Genomic DNA, 22,407 nt, shown 5'->3' with positions numbered 1-22,407 from the left:
GTCAACACACTCCCTACCTCTAATAGAGCATTTCTGTGGGGAAAAGAGAGGGATCTTTGAGGACTCTAGAGTAAGTAACAGCATGGTGACAACATGGGTTCCTAGAAAGCCTTGTTGGAGTCAGGAAGGACACAGTGAAACATATACAGGTAATGCTTTGGTTCAAGTGGTCTTGGGGAAGGAACTGGTTGGTGCAGGTAGCTGATCCTATGCTATATGCCAGAGGACAGCTGATACACTAAGGCAGGCCTTTGAAAAGTGATACCAATGTGGTTGCTTCTGGTTGACCAGAGAGACAATATCAGACCGCCAATAGCTTCAGCCTTTTATGAAATTATGATGTATGGTCACCTATCTGGACAGCTACAGACTTGATACAAATGCCTTTGTCAAGGCTGGAGCAGCTGAAGTCTCTGAATACGTACACGAGTGAGAAGTACATGGATTCCTTCTTGCAGTGATTCTTGACTATTGCTCAAGTCTTCCTTCCCCTCCAAACCAAGCAAACTGATTCTGATTACATCAGACCCACCTGCATTGGTCTCTCTTTCTGTACCTTTCTGGTTTTGTACAGGCTTTGGCAGCACTTCCTCAGAGCTCAGCTTTTGATCTTCTTTTTCTCTCCTGTGCACACCTGGTTTCCTAAATCTTAAACAAAGATGCACCTGAGGCACACCTACAGATGTCAATGCATGTAAATAGAGAGGTGGGAATAATCTTCAGCATTTAAATGAACAAGGATTTTGCGGTTAACCATTATATCACTACAGTATCTTAAAGCAAGTAACACACTTACTGGCCAGCACACTCCGGCCTTCATTCTACATGCAGTGGCAACAAAATGCCGATTTTGGAAATAAAACACTGCAAAGTGGTACCCTTGCAGTAGGTCATTTTGGAGTTTTACTGAGAAATTCTTGTTTAACATGAACATGAAAGGTGAATCAGACCACAGATTTAATATGCACTCATAAGTGTGTTATGCTGTGTTAGGTAATCACTGGTCTTGTGTTGAGCACCTCTATTTATACACACTGCTGCTTTTCTCTTATTTTCATATAGGTTCTGACCTTTTTGCAGGGGCAAGGCAACCTTTGTTAGCACATAATGACAGTAGACTAATTTATGTTGCTCTGCTGACTCAGAACTATTTTTAAAAACCCACATCTGAATCAAAAAGTCACATAGCCGTGTAAAAAATCTGGGAAGCGCTTGGCATTTAACAAATGTTTCACTGAATTATGTTAAAAATTGCTTTTTCTGGAGACTTCCATTTCCACTGTGACCATGTGAAAAGTGTTTGAAGAGCCAGACAAGCATGGCAGAGAGGAGGCTGACTCTTTTGGGAGGCTCTTTTGCTTTGCTGAAAGGTAAAAATGTTACACACTCTGAACTTGCTCCAGAGACAGTCGTCATGATAACTGATAGAGATAACACAGCTATTTTCACTGAAAAGTTCCTTCAGGTTTAAACCTGAAAACAGGAGCATTTACTGATGAGCACTAAGAAGTATAATACAGGTAAAACCTTAATTTCCAGAAGTCTAAAATGTAAAATAACAAAGCGACTTCAGCCTAGTTACTGGAGAATTAAAGAGACTGTAGACAATTTATAAGATTGCAAGCAGATATTTGAAATTATTTTTATTTGGAGAGTTATAGCCAAGTTGTCATGAGACAATGCTCACTTGAAACTCTATGAGAAGCTCCTATCTTCTTGAAGTGGTGTGTTGTGCAGAAATCTGTTTGGGCATCAAGAACTGGAAGGCTCCAGTACAGCAGTCAGCATTATCTCATGGCAAGTTGAAGACATTTCTTTTTTCCTCTGTATGTCAGTGTGTGATCTAGCTTTAAAGGAATTTGGGAGAGCTAACAGTAAGAACCCATGAGACCAAGGAAGGGCTTTTCCACTAAAATGTCAGGAAATCCTGTAAGGCTCTTCTCCACTCAGGGTTTCCCTGTGAGGGACCACTGCTTAGAAGACTTTACATGACTTTATCTGTGCCCTCCAGCTGTCAGCAGAGGCATTCTGACAGAAGAAGATTGTGCTCCCATAGGAGATGTGATTACCATCTCCATAAGTTTCTCATGGTCCTCCAACTCTTCAGGATCGCTGGATCCTGCAGCAGAGTTTTCTGCAAAGTCAGTCCTGGGCCATCACAATTCCTGGACCCAGATTAAGGTAGCCTTCACCCAGTGTTAGGGGAGGCAGCAGGGGAGCAACTGACCTCATGAGAGCATTGGTGTTGTCCCTGGGAGCCCTTCTGTTCAGCCACAAAACAGCAGGTTTCCAAGGTCTCTTGGCAAATGCAGGTGCAGGACATGACTGTGGATGACTACACCAAATGTGGTCGCACAGTGTGCAACCGCTATCACCCTGCACTCCCTGGCCTGCAAAAACTCTGCTTCCTTTTGCATAAGGGCAGCAGGGAAGCATTTTATCTCTCTCGAAAATGAGCAACTACAGAGTTGCTTGGTATGAAAAACAAGATGCCTTCATGGTCTGAAGCAGCTCCCATGTTTTCTGTTTCAGCTTTACTTGTTTGCACTTTTCACTCACTTTCACAACCTGCTCTGTACCTGATACTTCCTAATTCTTGCATACCATTTCCTTTAGCCAGACACTTCATAAATGGCTCTGTTCACTGCCGCATCTCTCAGTAAAGTCTAAGTTTGCAATCTCTGCCATGCTGACCCTTACTCTTGTAAGCACCTCTCCCTGTCTGAACCCAGAACCTTCTCTGCTCCACTCTGCAGTGAGACCCTGCTCTGCTTCTTCAGGCCTTGCCAGTCAGTCTTAGTTTAAGATGAGGAACTAAGAGAGCATGGAAACTGTAGAGGAGGCAGAACTGGGATGGTATTGGGAGCAGGGATGAGCTCTCCCAGGCCACTCTTGTTCTGCCAGGGAAGCCAGATCTTTACAGACCTCTTACAGAGACATCATTCAGAGAGAAAGCCTTAACTTGTGAGTGTGATCCCCACCGACCCCCAACCCAGTCTGTATTTTGCTGTAACTCTGCTAAAATTATAATTACCAGCGGCCATTCTAATGCATCTGCATCTGGTCATGTGGATTTGGGGGAGACAGATAACAGAACAGCCAAGGGCTAATTTGAACAATGTGCCCACCTAGCCACAGTCCTGGTCAGTGTCTGACTCAAGCCAAACTTGGAAGAAACTAATGTCTGTAGTCAGTGTGTAACTTGACTATAAATCAATCGTCTTACTCTGTAAATGCTGGACAGCTCAGGGCCCATTGAGGTCTCCTGCACAGCAGTGGGCTGCATGCCATGCATCTCCCCTTGAGGAGGGACACCTCTCAAGGTTGCTCCTTGGGGTTGCGAGTCCTTGCCGCAACAGATTCTCGGTAAGTGATTAATAACATACTAAACTTTAAAATCCTAACTAAGTGATATAAAGGATTGATTGTGTACATATAATCCTTTAGACATAAACCAGATTTATTCTATTTTTGATCAAGTCTGGAACTAAGTCTGGATCCAGCAGCACCTAAATTCCCCTCTGAGAAGTTTAGAGCGCAAGGGGCTCCTTTCTGATCCTTGTAACTCAATGGGAGGCTCTCCCTTGCAGTTTTGTCTGACCCTGCCCTTTATGCAGTAAATAATCTAGTGTACCTTGCCATCAAAACTTGTTAAATCACTGTTGCATTTATTATCAAAATTGTTAAATCACTGTTTTATATCAATAAACATATTGCTACTTCTCTCTTATGAATGAAGCCTGTCACTCCATCCGTGACAATACTACAACCAACTGATGGCCCAGATAAAGCAGGGGTGTAAGAGGGTGAAAGTGGACATGGCAAGTCTCATGTCTGGTCATAGTAGTCCTCCTCAGCAGCAGTCACTGCACAGTGGACTCATGCCTCATGTGAGTTGCTGTGTTGCACCACCATTTCTGAGTTTTGCTTTTCCTGTTTTTATGTTCATGCTCTTGCAGGCAATCAGTGATCATTGCCATTGTGATGTAATTTAGAGCTGGACTATTTCTCCTAATCGCTTGCTGCAGGCATATTAAGGCAGGATGCTGAGATCTGAGAGCACAGCCCCAGCAGAGGCAGACACTGGCAGACTTGTCTGTGCTGTGGGTTGCGCCAGGCCCTTGCGGGAAAAAGGAGTACAAAAGGAGTCACATCTTTAAATGAGAAGTGATGGAGAAGACTGGGAGGGAGAAACCCATAGCCTTAGTAGATTTTACATGGAACAGAAATCCTTCCCTCCTTACCCCCTCTGTGAGCACATTTTTGGGTAGCAGCATCAGCAGGTCCCTCTCCCTCTGCCTGACCACTTTGGCACACAAAGGGCAAGAGCACATGTTCATTTCCCCAGAAGCCATAAGAAATTAGGTTGGCATCCTTTCCAGAGTTATAAGGCAGCACTGGGATTCACACCCCATGTGTGTACCTGCTGAGAAATATTTCTGCATTGTCTGCAACAAAGGTTAAGAGGGGACACCAGGCACTGGACGAAGGGAGCTTTTATGCTTCTGGCTGCCTGCCCTGCCAATGCCACAAGACTGGGGCCAGGGCATCCACCCAATCCCTGATGAGGGCAGGAGTGCCAAGCATTGTCTGTCTGAGCTGAGCATCAGACACTGCCTTCTGTCTGGCTGGATAGGGGGCAGATCAATCAGATATTTTACATGTGGGGGATGCAAGGAGAGAAGCAATCTCTTCTCCCATACAGGAGTGGGGAGGGGTCCCCTGATATTTTAGGAGGAGGTCAGCTGAGCATTTGCAGCCATCTCTTCTCTCTCTCTCAGAACTTTAAACATCCAGTTAATGTAAATGCCAGCTCAAAGTCTCCAAACCTAGTGGCCCACATCTTTGGGGCAGATGGAGGGATGGGGAGGACTGAGATATCCACAGCCTTTGCTTGGTGCAGAGTGGGGCCAGTCTGTCTCTGACTGCTCTGTACCCCCCATGCACTGTACTGCCCATGCAGAGGACCACAGGATGGGAGCGGGCCCGCTTCCCCTGGGTGATGGATTAATAAGAAATATACGTGGTGTTCCTGCTGTTTCACTGGTGGGTCTGGTAGCCTTTAAAATTCAGGTTTGCAAGATTACCTTTTGTAAATGTTTTGGAAAATGTAAATATTTTTGAACATTCTAGTGAGTTAGCCTTAGGGCTAGGGTTTTAAAAGTAACCCTAGAAAGTGTGTGAACTGCCATAATATCACGTGAATTAGGAGTGGGATACACCATTTTTTGTAGACTATATCCTCATGCACCACATGCCTGTCATGTGGCAAAGCAAAAGCAGCAAATGATCATTTGTAGTGTGCTATAGGTTCCTCTACACTGTGTAAAGTTTCCTTGCTTTGCTATCTTGGTGAAACCTCTTCCCATGGCATGATAGGATACTTTCTCCACTGGAGTGTGGGATTTATTAGTCTTATAAGGAATGGGGAAGGGTGTTTCCTATCTCCCCACTGGAACCAGCTCTGCCTCACTCCTATGCCTGGGGCAGAGGGCATAAAAGAAATGAGGTGGACAGCATGAAAACCCTGCTCAAACAAGCAGCACACTGCATCATGGGCCCTCATTACAGCTGTGTGTTTGTCCTGCTCTGCAGGTGCTGTGGGTGGCAAGCTCCCTCTGCCTGCCAGCCTCCTGCCCAGGCCAGCACAGGCTGCAGGTCCTGTGCAGGAGCACCTCATGATGCAGCTGAGTTGCCGGACCTGAACAAGAAAGCCTGTTTGGGTGGCTCTGTGAGCTCACCTGGAAGTGTGGCAAATGCACAACTGACCTTGCTGTTCAAAAAAATGCAGAAGTTTGTGTCAGCCTCCAAGCTTGTTAATGCTGAGGTGTTTCTGGCTATAGAACCATAATGTTTTGTTTTAAAGATGATAGGAAGCTCTTAAAGAGTCTCTCTGCACTAATTCTCCAGGGAATTTCTTGCTCTCAGTGCTCAAAGCAAGGCTGGTAACATGAGAGGTGTCAGGGGCAGATGGAGCACTGCAGTGCCGAGCTCAAATGGAGAGGCAGAGACCAGGATGCCCATGTGGGATGGTGGGAGAACATCTTTGATCACTTTTCTTTATATATATGGGAGAGCTGACAGCATGAAGTATTTCTCATTCTTGTTCTTTCTTCCCTTCACCTAAGTAACAATGCTTAACACACTAAACACACGTCAGACACTTGGAGCGCAGACAAAAGACTAGACAATAGAAGGGATGAAGCCAATATATTATATGGCTTTTAGGCGCCTATTTCACAGCTCTCCTGGAGTTAGACTCATGGCTTGGGAAATTAGAAGAATGACGATATTAAAATATGTAATTAAAGCCAGAGCTGAAAATAGTTAGCAGCTGCTGCCAAAATGTGTGCTGTGATTGAAGCAGGATGCGGTCCATGTGGGACAAGAGGAAAGTGTTGGAGTGGAGCAGAAATCTTTCCCACGCTTGGATCCGGACAGGTAAAAGGTAGCAGATACGGATATCTGCAAGGGATTCAGCAGAGATACTGAGCTAAAAAAAAAAAAAAAAAAAAAAAAAAAGACCTTGTTGCCACATCGTGGCCAAGAGAGGCCACACATCTCTAGCGTGGAGGAAACAGCCCTTCTCTCTCCTCCAAAAAGAAAAAAAGAGAAGCAGCTGTACACAGACGTAAAGGCAAGCTGCAGCGAATGCTATATGAAAACATTAGCAAAGTATAAAAGGGACACAGCAACCCCGGCTGTTGCTTTTTCCCATCGTCGGGGGACGGCGGCGGGGCGCGGTGGCTGCTCCGCCCAGGCTGCGCGGCGCTGCGCTGCGGCGGCTCCGGCGCTCCCTCTGCTGCCCGCCGGTGCTGCCCGCGCAGCCCCCAGCAGGCGTGTGCTAACCCCCGGCCTGCTGCACTCGAAAGAGAGTACGGTGGGGAAGGGCTAGGCCAAAATGCCGGTTCCTCGGGTGTAATCCCTTCTGGGTTTATTGGTGGGGTGTTGGTGGGATACAGTAATGCTCGTCTGTACGCTCCCCAGCGGTCCCTCTGTGGCACACGGCTGTGGGGCTTACCCACAGAGGAGCGTGGTCAAAGCGACTGTACATGGTCACCGGCGCAGCAGTGTGCTCTTGTGCTGATCAGGGGAGCAGCTCCCAGGCATCACCCTGACTGCTTGCCCTGTGGCTCGTGGGGAATGACGGGGCAATGCTGACGCCAGGAAACGCAGCCTGGCTTGGTGCTCAGGCCTGACGTTCAACTGCAGAGATCAAAGTGATGGGAAAAATGAATTTCACGTGATGGGGCAGCTTCATCTATCGACCAGGCTGAGCAGCAGATTGGTGTTGAGAGAGTGGAAAATGGAAAAAATGGTAACTTCTTCCCATGAAAGCTGAAATAAGCAAACTGCTCCCAAGGCAAAATGCTCTGAAAAAAAACTTTGCTGTTTGAAGAACAGGATTCCTTTACTGAACAAAAGATGTTCAGAATGATGATTCCCCAGAGCTGGCCTTTGTAAAGGACTACAGTATTTTGACCTATTTTGTCCTCATTTTTAAGTCAAACAAAAAATTGTCATGTCTTAACATATTTTACAAACATTTGCTGAAAATTGGGGAGCCCTTCGAGTCCCTGTGAACATCTCAACATGACATTCAGCTTCCAAGCCACTTCAGCAGCTCTGCAGTGAGACCCCACCCTTGCCTCCCATCAGCAGGGTGCTCTGCCAGCTTCCCATCTCATTCCTCCTCTTCACATTCCCCAGATTGCTTAATTTACCTGCTTTATCAAGTATAATCTGAAGTCCAGATTCTCCTGTCCTGGTGTTTACCAGCTCTCCCCACAGCTCTGCATGCCTGTGGCCACCTCCACTGTCACTTCCTCTCCTGCTGCCCAGATCCCGCTGCATAACTGAAAGCTGCCCTTTTTCATCCTGCCTCTTGGCTGTGCCTAGAGACAGCTCTGGTGCCCACCTTGCTCTGTGCATACCTCAGCCTCTGCTCTGTTCCCCAGTTTCTCCCAATATGGATCCCTGTGATGTTCCTAAAATCCCCAGCTTTGATGGTTGAAGTTGCTGCTGGATGGGATCAGTTTCTGAGCTAGCCCCTTTCTAAATGGCTTCCAGGTAAGCGAGAGTAATCTGAGGACGTGGGTAAATGCACTGGTGTTCACAGTAATACCTATTACAAATAGAAAAGTAATAAATAACAAACACCCCTTTGGCAAGCAGATCTCCCCAGCATGGAGGAAAAGGCCAGTGGCAACCCCTCAGACTCAGTTAGGAAAGTAATTTCTGATCCAAATTCCTCTCAATCACTTTCTTTTAGGCAATTTAATAAGAAAGGGTTAATTTTCTCCTCTTGTGTGCCTGTTCCTCCCCTTGCTGTCTGGCAGGTCCAAGGACAGGGTCCTGCCAGGCAGCTTCAGGCAGCTGCGATGCGCAGTGAAGTGTGTTTGCGGCACACACACATTAGAGGGCTATCTAATGCAATTATAAATCACACAGCAGAAAGACACCTGCCACTGCCTCCCAAGGGGCCTGGGGAGAAAAAGGACTGGGAAGGAGCTGGGAGGGCTTTGAGCCAGTAGCACCTGTATGGGGTGTTGGGTAACACAAGGGCTGGTTCTTGCTGTGAGACCAGAAATGATGGTCAGTTAAAAGGCATTTCTTGCATCTGGTTTTCATTTCAGTGCCAAGAAAAGTACAGAGGCAGAAGGAACAAAGCAAGTTATTTTGATGAGCACATCAGCACCAGGCAGTTCAATGTTATGCTGAAGTAACCCAAATAATTTGAGCACTGGCTGTGCTGACCACAGCAGCACTGGGCTGCAGCAGCAAGTCCTAGGGAACACCCTGTGTGCTCTCTGTACCTTGGGGTGTGTAGCCCAGGGTGTAAGACCCATGGCAAGTTTTACCAACTGCACACATCAAGGCTCTGGACAAAGGGGTCATTCCTGATTTACTAACTTTACTCTCATAGACTCACCCCCCTCTTTCCCTTTCCCCATGCCTTCTTTTAGCACTATGAGATTAAACCATTACCTGAGTGTGTGGCTCCCCACTTGTTGGACTGAAGAAGCACTTTGCAAGCAAGTGCAGTGCTCAGAAACCTAATTGTGAAGGTTTGCTGAAGGCACACAGATGACCAAGAAAGAGGCTGCCCACAAGATCACAGTTTCCGTTGCTCATACTTGGAAGTGGCTTTTGGTCATCAAAACCATCCAGGCCCAGCTGCCTTTTCCTGCTGTGGCTTGACTCTGATCATCATCATGATGCACATACACCGTGGCTTATTATTTGAGTGCACACCTTTCCTGTACAGTGAATGGCTGGTTCTTCTGGTTATGTGACCTGTTTTTCACAAAATAGGACTCACTTCCCAGAATCCCAGCACTAAAAGGTCACAATATCTCTTTAGAATATAAGTGGTGAATGGGGGAGAAAGCATCTGTTTGCCTAGCACTAAGACACCATGGCCAGTGACCCAAGTTCAGGAGGTTAGCCCACCAATGAGCTCAATGGATGGGGAAAGTCTGTTGCCAGCACATCTCCAAGATGTAGTTCTGTGATTTCTTCATTTTGCTTTTGTAGCAGTTGCCAGGTGCCTGCCACTCTGAGTTAGTGATTTCTGCATTATGGAACTGTGCAGGCATAGGTTACCTTTAGCTACTTTTATTACATGTTTGGTAATGCAAGAGAGGAGGCTTAGCTGTTGTGTTTGTTATTAAGTTGTCTTTCTGTCTCCTTCTGAAATGTAATAGCAAAGACATTATCTCCTAATGCAATAGGAAAAATCCCTGCTCTTATAATTCAGGAATCTCTATTATTATATTTCAGGAAAATAATGAGTGGAAGAAAACTGGGAGTCACATGCAGAAGGGGAATTAGGCAACTTCCAGACTGGAATTCTCATCCCAGGGCCAGGTTCTTAGGTCCCCTAATACCATGGTGTGGAAAGCACTTGTATAATAAAGGCAGATAGCAGCTAACCTATTGATCAAAAGCAAAGGAACAATGAAATGCAAGGCTGTGTCTGAAATCCTGTGTGTGACCTGGGTTAAATGACCTCCTGTACCCTTGAAGTGACCACAAAGTAGCTCTGTCCTGGTAGATGGTCCCCATTCCATGTGTGGTGAAAGGAGGCTGTTTAACCAGGTTGTCAATAATGCTAGTGCAGATGTTTTTTATTCTGCATAGATGTAATGTAACATTTGTTGCATGTTGACTTTAGTTATATGGTAAAACCTCAGTGTTCTTCTGCTTTGCCAGGTGGCATGCAGGCAGTTACGTGCTCTCATGCAGGGAAGACATCGGAAGACTCTTCTTGCTATTGTTAATTACTGAAGAGTGAAACTGCAATTTGAAACAGGCTTTATTTTCGACACAATTTCTAATGTTGTTCCCCAACAGAAATAAAAGAGATGGCCCAAAGGCAAGTTCCACCTGAGACACCCACCAGATGTTGCCTGAGCTGACGTCTGCCTCACTGCTGCAGGGCAAGGCTGGCTGGGCAGTGTGTGAAGTGCAAGATGCATGCATTGCGTTGCTGACCTGCAAAAGATCTGGTAGTATTGAAGTCAGGGGCTAATCTTTTTTCTGCTTTGTTGAATATTAAAGATAACAGTAAAAGTTAAGACTTGCTGTGGCAGACTTTGCTTTTAGGGTTCATCTTCTTGAAAGAAAAGCAGGGCAGGGTTTTAAAAAATGGCTGCCGGATGTTATATTCCTAAAACTTTATTTAAGCTTTAAAATCTTAAGAGGCTGGTGAGAGGCAGACATCCTGTGTGGCATCCCCAGATGTTCTACAGCTATTCATAGACATAGTTTCTAACCACAGGCATTGGTTTGAAACAAGTGTGTACACACTTCTTGGGGACTCAGAAAAGCCATCATGGGCCACACAGCCAGCTTGCTCTGTTATGAGCATGCTTGTGTCTGGCCAAGTTGTATTGGGCTAGCTGCACTGTGTCATTAAGGGTGATAATTTGCCTGCCCAAGGTCACTCTTTGCATGTGCTTGAATGTGAAGAGGCAGTATCTCCTCAGGAGAGAATGTTCCTGCTTAGAGAAGGCCCCAGATACCCTTCCCTGGGGCAACTGCTAGAAGTGAAGAGTGTAATACTAGAGTTTATAACACTCCAGAAAGATGGTTTTTATCTTCCTAACAACAGGGTGTTTGGGTGGGCTTTGGTCCTTCCACACCTTTTTTCTACAGTTGGAATGGTCTCTGGTATAATTTTCCATCCCCTTGCAGTGGGTTGCAGAGCTCCCTGAGCTCACTCCTAGGCTTGGTCGCTCATTGGGCTGGGTGACTGCTCATCCTGCCACTCCTACAGCTTCTTGAGCCCCAGTGGAGCATTGGGACCAGACCCTAAGCAGACCCTCTGGCTAGGATATCATGGAGGTCAGGGCCTCACACCAGCTTCCTATTGCCTATGCCTGCCACTGATGACCTGAGTTCACCATGGTTTAAATCACATCTTTTCCTAATGTCAACCAGTTAAGATGTAAATCTTCTGGATTACAGTTTAATTCTTCAGGATCTTGGAAGACTGCAAACAGACACACAGATATAGCAAGGCACTTCATAAGATTTTTGAAGGTACCTTTGGTTTTCACTTTACAACTCAAGTTGCATGGATCTGTACAAAAAAACAACTAACCCTCCTTGCACTTAGCTGCCTCAGTCTTCTCATTAACTTGCACAGTTAATGCAAGAGTTAATTGCACCCCTTCAGTTGGGTGTAAGCCTATAGTTTGTCTTTCTTGATTTTGGTGAATCACATTGCTAAGTCATCTGCCCTCACTTCACTTGGGACATTCTGCCTGTTTGCCTGTTTTTACTCAAAGTCAGGGATCTTTTCTGTGACATCTCCTTACATCTCCCCTTTCCAGCATCTTTTCTGATATAATTTTCTTTTGTGTTTAGGAACTTTCTGTTACTGTATCTGAACTTCTGACTGGAAATAAGATAAAAATGTGTTTTGTTGAGCAAGAAACACCAGTTGTTGAGACAGGTTTTATCCTAGTAGATCACCATTCTCACCTACTCATCTGATTTTCTCTAGTCTAGTTCTATGTGTTGAAAGTCCCGACACATTAAAAATAACACCAGTTCAAAAATTCTTTCATTCCAAGGTATCCACCAGAAGTTGTCTGTTCCTTCCCTGTTATCCTGTCCCTCTTACCTCTCATTCTCTTGTCTTTAGCTCACCTTAGTAGGCAAAGCAAATACATAAGGGCCAATCTCACAGAGCAATGGCATGAGGAAGGTTAATGGAGAAGATACTAGGTTTGCTGGTAGCTTTGGAGGAATGAGGTGATTAAATGACAAGAGTCCATGCCAGAAAGAGAAGCTCTATGAATGAGGGCAGTGAGATGCACAGATAGACCCCTCAGCAGAAATTTGCCTAGAGATACAAGATCCCAGGCAATAAGCTAGGAAGTGCTTTGTTTTCAGTGAGAACCAGGCATTAATCAGGCAATGTTTACTCTGCAGATAAGGTGTAAATACAGTAGAAAAACTGGGGAACTTGTATGAAACACAGTGGAAAAACAAGAGGGAACATGTGCTAAAGAAGTTTGCAGGTGGACTTCTGCAAGCAGGAGCTGGGGAGCACAGGGGACAGTGTGACCTGTTCAACAGATTGGTTGAAGATTAGGATTTACATGGAGGGAAGACAAACTCAGGGGTCACGGTAGGGTTCAAACTAGCACAAGGGTTTGTGTGTGTCTAGGAAAAAAGCAGTACCTGGACAGTGATATATCATGACTCATGTGAAATACGACCCACAGCAATTGAGATGCCTCCTTGAGGCTAAGGTGTCATGACCAACTAATAACAACATCCAAAAGGCACAGATACTATTTAACAGTTTACACAGCGAAATGTCAAAGAAAAATTTTGCCCCATTTAAAGGGTCAGCATATAGGCTGATACAACAGTGTGGGAAATGTCTAATCTTTCTCAAGTATATTTTGAAGGCAAAGTCTCCAGTGAATTCTGTGGGATTCAGACAGAACTGCAACTCACCAGTGCTACTGAGAGGATATTAATGAAATTAATTATTGCAGCTGTGGTATCATTGTCCATTATTTTGTCAAAACTGAAGTAATTTTCTCCCAGTTTTAGTAAGTGAAAGGAAAGAAACAGAGGGAGGAGGGGGGTAAGACCGTGTCACCACACCTGAGATATTCATGAATATAGTCTCTTGAATATTTATTGTAATTGCAAAAGGAAAAAAAAAATCCAACAAAAAATTGAACAAACAAAATCCACTTGGTATACAGAAGTCACATACAAACAGAATATCCAATGGAATACACATGGTCTCTACGTCCACATAGAATTAAAACTCTGCACATGGATAAAACTTGTACTTCACATTCAGACAAGAGCTCCCGTGGATGTATGCAGAAGATTCACAAAATATGTCACCCAGCAGAATTTTAAACTAACATTTTTTAGAACCACAGTAACTATATTGCAGTAGGAGTCAGAAGAGGATGGACAGACTGAGTCTCACCCCCTTACAAATGTATCCTAAGCAAGTACTTCAAATTTTCTTCAAGAACAATTCAGCAAGCAAGTTAGCTTGAGGGAGCCAAAACAACTACATGTTCTCAATGTAAGCATTTATCTTTGTGTATGTAACCACATGTCTATAAGGACTGATAAAAATGCTAGGTAAAATTATCTGCCAGCCCTTAAACAGTCAGGTCACTTAGCAATAAAATATTTAGGTAAAGCATCCTCAGTCCTGTAGCCATCTGTATATCTGGATTTAAGTGGTACCTCATATTATGACTGTTACTTTGTCTGCTGCTCAACTACAAAGACATCAAGAATTTTCCTTTTTTGTTAAGCAATGACAAATTTATCTCCACATGCATTTTCATTTCACTCCAGTCTGTATAATTTTGCAGTTGTTTTCATGGCAGAAGGTACAAAAAAGGAGAATTTTGAGGGCTGCTCAGGTCATTTCAAGTACTGTCCCGTGTTACTTAATGTAATCTGGCTACTTTACTTTCTCAAACTATTTGATGACATAAGAAAGGAATCCTGTGATATGGGTCTCCAGTAGGCCTTAAGAGTTTCGTTCTTTTCTTGTTGAAGCTAATTTAAAAAACACTCAAATCTAAATCAACCTTGTCAGAAAAATGCATCAGATCAAACTAAAAATCTACTTATATACCTTTTAATGTAGTACTAATGAAAATTGTTATGAAATTGTTCAGCAAAACCAGTTACTCCCCTCAGCCCAGACTCATCAGCCTATCTCTATTTGACAAATTCCTGACATGTTCCTTTGAAACCAGAGATGTAGCAAGAATTAACAGAATGAGCTTATCATATGCAGAGTCCATGGGCACAGCTAGGAACACATGACCAGTCAGTGATTCAGAGTTTAAGGCCCCAGATGTATCCAAGGGTTTTGCTGAAGAGGAATGGCCTTCCTCGTGTGCTTGGAGAACTATTAGAAATATGCAAGGATATCAGGAAAGGAAAAATAAATTATTGAATTTCTCCTTTTAAATTCAAGGTTAGATTCTGGAGTGGATTTTGTTTGGGCTGGATTTGATTTATATCTCAGCTTTACTGCTAACAGTGCAGCTGTTCAACATTGAGGGCCATGTAACAGTTGAGTGAAGAGTCTGGGTCAATATATTTAAGGATGTATCTTCCATCTTTAGGATCTAGAAATGTTAAGAAATTTAACTGGCAGAAGTCACTAATTAAGGTCACCATCTACTGTCCTGGACCATTCTGACTGTGACCTTAAAGCTGTTCCCAAAAATGTTAACTCAGGGCACCGACTGAAGTTTGCTGAGTCATCTGCAAGAGTATTGGGTATTCATATTTGATATTCAGATAAGTATTATGAGTTATCTGTATCAGATTAAAGAAAACATGCCCACATATTATGTGATACAGGCAGACAGAGCATGTACCTGATTCTCTAAGAATAAGTAACTCACCATAACTGATGAGCTCTAGGGGGGTTCTTCTGATGCCTCTAGAGAATATGCTTTAAAAATATAGGGAGATAGTTTAGAAATGGTTGCAAGCATCTTCTGACTGAAAGCACTGTCCCACTAGATTTAGTGTAACATGATAATTTTCAAGAAGGATACTCGCAACTCTAAAAGTAAAATTGACATGCACTTGCAATAAACATACAGATATCTTTTACCATTGCCTTATATATGAAAAATAGTTTAAATGACTTAAGAATATTCTTACACTACACTGGCAAAGTGTTTACTATATAAATTTTACTACAAGACACATACATCTACTGGAAATCTTAAGCCACACAGGCATCATCAACAGCTTATCACACACACATGACACTTCTCCCTTTCACACGTTTATATACACTGAGTAAATAATTAAATATTGCACTTATTGGCCCATGATTCCTCAGTTTTGAGGTATTCAAAAATAGAAAACATATCTATTTTTATAACATATTTTCATGCAACACTTAAGACATTTGAATTTTACAAACACTAGTATATAGGTTACACATTCTGACAGTCCAACTGAGCCACGACACGTCTGACGTTACTGACAAAATATTAAACAGGAGTTACAGCACAAACATTTAATTTAACACTAGTTGCAGGTACATGTCAGAATTACTTGAGGAAATTTATCACCAGAAGTGGTAAGGAATCTCTAGCTTTCATTTCTGCATGTTATTCATGATCCTGAAATGACTGGAAGATTAGGACTTTTGCTTCCCCCCTAAATCAAATACCAGGTACCTTATTCTACAGATGACAAGCCACCTACATTTGCTGGAACCGTGGATAATAAACCTACGGTCTGCAGATGTAACCCAACTGATTTCTGGTGCTGAGACTTTATGAATAACTTCTACTGTGGCATTTAGGGAAGGTTGCACTGAACATGAACAAGTAACAGTGGGAAATGAATGAGTGTCAAAGATGTACTGCTGTGTATACTGAGTATACTATATGCATGTAATTACAATTTCTGTTTCAATGAACATCCATGAATAAACAAAGTAAAAAGAAATGAGGAAAAAAAAGAATAATAAAAGCTTAAATTGCAAAGGTGAACTACATCTATGCCTTAATAAAGAAAACTGATACAAGTTATTTAAATAATTGAAATGAGTTGCATCTTTAAATGAGACTTGTCAAATAATGAACCTTGGAGAATCTGGAGTCAGAGTGTATGGATTAAGAGACTATGTGTATGGATTAAATGGTGTAAAACAACACAACTCACTCTCCTGTTGGTGTAAGTGAAGACATGTTGCTTTACACCCCCTGAGGGTTTATCTGTGAGGATTTGCATACTCACGCTCTCACATCTCTAAATCTGCCATCCTAAAGGAGAGCTAGGCTCATACGCTGTGTGTCTGTCTGTATGAAACAGGCCAAGGTGGAATCTGTCTATCAGCAGAACAGGAATTTAGTTAATGCCCTCAAAAAAGCAAATAATAAAATTTGTCTCTCACAAACAAATATAGAAAAGAGTAGCTGGGGAGGGGTGAAATTTTGGAAGGGGACTTCTTTTGGAATGCAAAAGCAGCATCATTCATCTGCTATTGAAGAGACAAAGGCATCACTATCAGGTGTAGAATTCATAAGACCATTTTTTTCCTAAAAATTATGAATGCAAAGCATTCTCAAAGTTAGGATCAAACTCCAGCAGATTTTGTGCATCCTGAAATAGCACTTCATTCCTAAAATAAAGAAGGTGCATGTGTTACAGCTGAATATACAGAGCTGAGCAGACTGGGAAGAAAACTTAATCTTTCAGACTGGTGCTCTGGAAAGGCCACATAGACGTAGTTGCTCAGGTAGTTTCTCTAGGCATTACATTAATTATAAACACAAACGAACAAAACATTTCCAGGTAACAGTCACATACACAGCTGTTCAGAGTGAAAGAGTGTTTTGTGACAGAAAATCAGGCTAGTTCATACGCATTTCAAACACCAAACAAATAGGCCTAAATAAATAAAACAACAACAACAAAAAGATACAGTATTAAGTTAGTTGCGCTATAAGGACCAAAATGCTTGTGAACATGAACTCTTATCAGAATCAAAAACATGCATCTGAAGTTTCAACCCAGCAGGGCTTGTGTTCAGCAGGTCAGTGCCAGGAGGCACCGCAGGAACCATTCACATCCCATGCTCATGTGTGCTCCCAAGGCATTTTCTGAGCACTCATTTGAATATGCAACAAGCAAGACACTGTCAGAGCATGATAAGGCTGGTGTATTACCCATGCACAGGATTAGTCTGCTGCTAAAAGCTTTAGTCTAGATCATAACTTGGAAAATGTTTTGTGTAGTATTAGTTCAGCTGGAACCATGGAGCTCAGGACCCTCTCACAGAAATGTAATGTGCTCTGTGTGTCAACTACTGTGTCTCAAAAAGTGACCTAAATCTCAGCTGAAGGTGTTATCTGGGACTGGATCGATAAGGCTCCGTGACATTCAGTCTTGTGTGCTGAAAATGACAACAAATTAGTGCAAAGTGTGCAAGTACAATTACACAAAGATTTGTTAGGAGGCTGAAAGTAGTTTTGTATCTCTTATCCCAGGTTTCAATTTAATGATCCAGACCTCTTGCATCACTAGAATATAACTCTTTTTATCCTGGTACTTTCTTTTGATGGAACTGTGCTGCACCAGTGAATAGATCAGGGATTTAATCAAATACTGCTCGTCTCCTCCAACAACTCATAATCAGTGACTATTGGATATGTGTGAAGAACAAGTCATTTATCGTTTAAACTTTGGCCCTTGATCAGGTTGGGATGGGATTTCCAGAAGTGTTCAGCCTAACTCGTATTTAAGAAAAATTGCAGTTCCATCACAGAAGTCAGTAGGAGCCAAACTAGATTGAAGGAGCCACACTAGACTGACACAGGCTGCTTTCCGATATCCTACCCTATGAACAGGCCAAGTCACAATATTAAATAGCATTAAAATCCAAATCTTACTAGTTTCCTCAGAATTCAAACTAGATTTTTAGAATGTTTGGGGAAGGGATAGTAAATTACTTCTCAAAAGCCTTTTTGTCTTCTGTGCTTCTCTACAATAGCCAGGTTCCTGTTGAGAGAGGTACTGAGATCATGATGCTCCTGATCTAAATGTGACCAAACTTTATAGCAGAAAACTCAATATTGCTGTGAAATATCTAGCTGCAAAAGCCAACCTATGATGGAAAATAAAACCCTACTTTTCCAATGGTAGGTAATCCTGATTGTTAAGAAAAGGTCTACTTGAATTTCCACTCATTTTCAATTTCAGAGGAAGGGATGGTAAGATAAATTGGGTTCAATGGGACATCAGCAGGTCATCCTTCCCAACCTCCTGCTCAGAACAGTGTTTACTAAGAGGTCTGAGCAGTCTGCCAAGGGCTTTAGCCAGTCTGGTCTTGAAAATGCTCAAGGATTTGATGTGAACACTTTAAAAATTAATCTGACTAATTCTGAACTCTATGACAATGTCTGAGTGATCCTAGGAGCTTTTAAATATTGACTGGTTCTCCTGCTGTACTTCACATGTGCCTTTTCCTTATCACACATGGCTGGCAGTCTAATGAGCAATGTTACTCTGGCAGCTGCTTCTTCCATCCTCTCCATCCCATGTAGAAGATCAGACATGTTGGAGGCCTGGGAGGTTAGTTGTCTCAGAAACATGAAAGAGAGATTATCACTCTTAGGTTTTGCTGTTACTTTTCTGCCCAGACTTGACACAAAATGAAAAGCAATTAATTAATCCTATTTAATTAAGGAACTATTTATCTATCACTCAATTTGTTTAAAAAGATATACACCGATAATACATTGCCACCACTGATTAGAGGTCTATGTGGTCATAAAGAGGCAGAGAGGGTCTTGAATTCATTGCAATGGAGTGCAAGCAACGTGTGGCTGTAGCAAGGGGCATCTTGAATTTTTTTTCCTTATTACAATGTGCACAGGATGTGACAGCTTTGCAGCAAGCATCCCAGAGGAAAGCTGGAAGTATACTTGCACTTGTAGCCATGCTGCATGATCCAGGATATGCCCAAACTCGTGTAAGATGTGACTATGTCCTTCTCTCCCCCTGCCTCACCTGAGATGGCTCAGACTAATAATACAACCTAAACCTTTTCTAAAGGGCTGAAGGTGAGTGCTGTCTCAAGGCTTCCCTGCTCATTTTTCTCCAGAAGGAATAACTGCACATAACAAGGAAAGGATGGAAAACTGCACATCATCTCACACAAAGCTTCCTCAGCATCTTATCACTTCTTCCAAAGCAGCTGGTACCTAGTGGGTGAAGAGGTACTAATGAAAGTCTCTCAGCAGTGATCAACATGCTGCCTTAGACGGGGGAAAGAAAGGAACATCTCTGAAGAGAGGCAGGGTTATGGTTGAGATAGCACATGCCTCTTCCACCTGGCTGCTCATCAGCCCCAAAGAGGACAGTGCTTTCTCTCATGGAAGTAAACAAGTTAAGTCCAGTCTCCATGTCTACTGGGAAGACAAGTGTTTAAGTAAAGTAGCTAATAGGAAATACATGCTTTAAAACCCCAGACTGAAGAAAAAACATTTACTCATTTAAGTTAGGCAGCCAATGTAGTGGCCAGTGGCACATCCATTTTACACGCATCTACATGAGTTTGGAAGTAATTTTTACTCTGTCAAAGTGGATGTAGGTTACTTAATCAGTACAAAAAAAGTGATAATTTTCTCCTAGTGTATTTCAGGAGTTATATAAATTACCTTCAAAAAACCATAATGTCTGTAGAGAGATTTCTTTGCAGTTGTGAGCAGTTTGCAGTACCTCGTGTTACTTCTTTTTTGATTTGTCTTCTGATTTTTCCCGTTGCAGACAGCTTAAGAAATGTCAGCCTTGTCCTAAATTCTGTCTAACTGGAACAATAAAACAGCTAATGCTTCTTCAATTACGCTGTTTAGTCAAAAAATGTCACTGTGACGCAAATAAAGAAGTTGTACATAGTATTCCAGGGCACAGATGTAAGAAACTGTCACCAGTTACTGCAGGAGCACTTTTAAACTGTGAAATATGACTATTTTTAACACTTTATTAAAAAAGAATTTGTGTACTTTATCCTGCTATCTTCACAGCCTTTTGCTGATCTTATGAATGTATTCAGCCTAACACTAGAAATGTTGACAATTTTTTATTACTCCTAAAGTTTTTAAAAATCATGAAACTCTGATTGCCTTGTCAAAATAGATATCCTCATCAAAATAAAAATAAGGTCAAACTCCAGTTCACTTTCACCAGCAGCACTTCTGCAATAGGTCTGAGTAAAATACAGGTGTTTGTAACTAGTGTGGTGATGGTTGACTCAGTGACTGAATGGGAGATGAAATTCCTGAAAACTTAAGTATGCAGATTTGACAGCAAAACAACAAGACAATTTTTAGCTATGAACTACTGAACGTAATGGATTTGGCTCCATCAGGGGTAATATAGAACTGTGTGTTTGATGTCTTATGCAGGTAGAAATGGAAAGAGCTATTCAGCCCTCCACTACTGTGGTAGGTACTACTGGGATCTCCGTAATGGTGAAATGAGAAATTAAGTCCAGTTTCAGAAAGGTGTTAGATAGACGTGCAGCTCCCATGGAAATGTAAACATATCAGTTGTCCAAAGAGGATGAAGTACCTAATATGTCTGAGGGACTACGCTGAATACCCACATCCAGTTGGAAACTCACATGGAAGTTTGGTGGCTTTGGGTCTAGGAACTAATTTCTTTCTAATTTCTGCAATTCCCAATCAGTTATGATGTGTAACATGAGTGTAGACTTGCCAAGGCAATATGCTCCAGGAATTGCTCCTTATAGAAATGTTCTGGACAGAATGAGGAATTAGTTCACTAAAGGAATATTTCTAAATTGATTTTCAGTCAGGACAAAATATAAGTGGCAACAGGAAGCTTATGCTAAAACACCTTGGCCACTACACTAAGGTTACAACTATATAATTTGAAACTGATGAAGCAAGAGTCAATTCTAGGTAAATGTGGTCTGAGGGCATGGCACCAGCTGAAGTAAGTGTAATGTAAAACAGTAAAAAGAAAAAATAAGTTAATAGCCACCCTGCATGCAAAAGCCAGATGCTAAAAATTGGATTGTCCTTTCAAACTAAAAACTTCCCTATCTCCATACACATACTTGACCAGCTGCTGATGTAAAATAAAAGACTTTTCTCCCAAATAAATTAATAAGACAGTATAAATAAAGGCATATAGACGATTCATAAACACTCTGTTGGCAACAGAACACACTGGAGCTGCCTTTGCTGATAGCTGCATTAACAGCCACAGCTGGGCTGCTGTGGAGGAGGGGTGTCCTTTAGCCGTGTGTTTTGCTTGGTGGCAGCAATGGTGGGATCCGTCTCCAGACTTTCTGACATTTTGTCACAGATGATATCCACAAGTCGCTCAAATGTCTGCTTGACATTAATGTTGTCCTTGGCACTTGTTTCAAAAAATTCAAATCCTAAGAAAATAAACAAGACATTTCTGTTCAATGTATATTCCAGTATCTCCAATAAATACACAAATTTCTCTTGGGCAAAGAAGAGTGGAGAGACACTCAAAAACCAAACATATGAGAGCACACATATGAAAGAGTGATATTGCAAGAGCAGTTAAAATTGTAACACAATCAGTGTAAGTACACTGGTGCTACTTGTTTTACACCAAGCCAGGTAAAATCAGGACTGGCCCAAATACATTCCCTTAGACAAATTCTACTTTAAAACAGTTTACTCTAAAAATTGGCAGTGATTTGAGAGTAGTACTATTTTAGAAATGCTCTGTATATCCATCCACTGGGAAGGAATAATCTACTGTTCCATCTCTAATATGTTCTTCTGAGCATTATTCAGGTGGAAACTGCCACTTCCATTGTGTCATTAACCTGGTGCCAAAACAGCCAACTGTGTGTGGAAATAAGCAGGTAAAAAACCCAGCAAGACAAGGAAAGATTTCTAGAATTTGTTATCTACTTAAGTTAGGGGTGAATTATTTGTGAGACCAAAGGGACTCCCAACCCCACAAACCAAACTAATAAAAAAGTACATAAACACACATAAGGAAGAAAACTTTTTAATTGATTTATTTAGGACTTTTTATCTATTGATTCCCAATGGCTACCTCAAAGGCAAAAAATTCAGAGCTATCCTTAACCCAGAGGGGCACTGGAAACCTTTATGGAGCAGAGCCAACCTTCCTAAGCGCTCTTCTCTGCCCCCATTTGTCCCATGTTTCATCTTCCACATCTGCTTCCTTCATGTAGGCCAGGTTTGCAACTTTCTGGTCAGCCTGCACTCCAGGCTTCCTTTTCAAAACATTTTCCCTTTTCAATTTGTTTATTTTCTAAGCCTTTTCCTCCATGCTTCACCTTTTCTCACAGTTACCACACGGCTCACCTGAGGGTTCACTGGT

The 22,407-nt window shown here is 42.4% G+C and overlaps 1 protein-coding gene across 2 annotated transcripts in view; it reads right to left on the bottom strand.

The window, feature by feature from the left end:
- Nucleotides 1-13,161: 13,161 nt before the first annotated feature.
- RAB3C (RAB3C, member RAS oncogene family) overlaps nt 13,162-22,407 on the bottom strand; it is a 145,796-nt gene continuing 136,550 nt past the window's right edge. For both annotated transcript variants that reach the window (XM_074932364.1, XM_074932363.1), the window contains exon 5: nt 13,162-21,457. In XM_074932364.1, the coding sequence (XP_074788465.1) occupies nt 21,270-21,457 (188 nt within the window). In that variant the 3' untranslated portion in view covers nt 13,162-21,269. The remainder of the gene's footprint in view (nt 21,458-22,407) is intronic.

This window comes from Athene noctua, chromosome Z (assembly GCF_965140245.1).
Source record: "Athene noctua chromosome Z, bAthNoc1.hap1.1, whole genome shotgun sequence".
NCBI classification, from domain to species: domain Eukaryota; kingdom Metazoa; phylum Chordata; class Aves; order Strigiformes; family Strigidae; genus Athene; species Athene noctua.
This window is presented reverse-complemented; position numbering and strand designations above follow the sequence as displayed.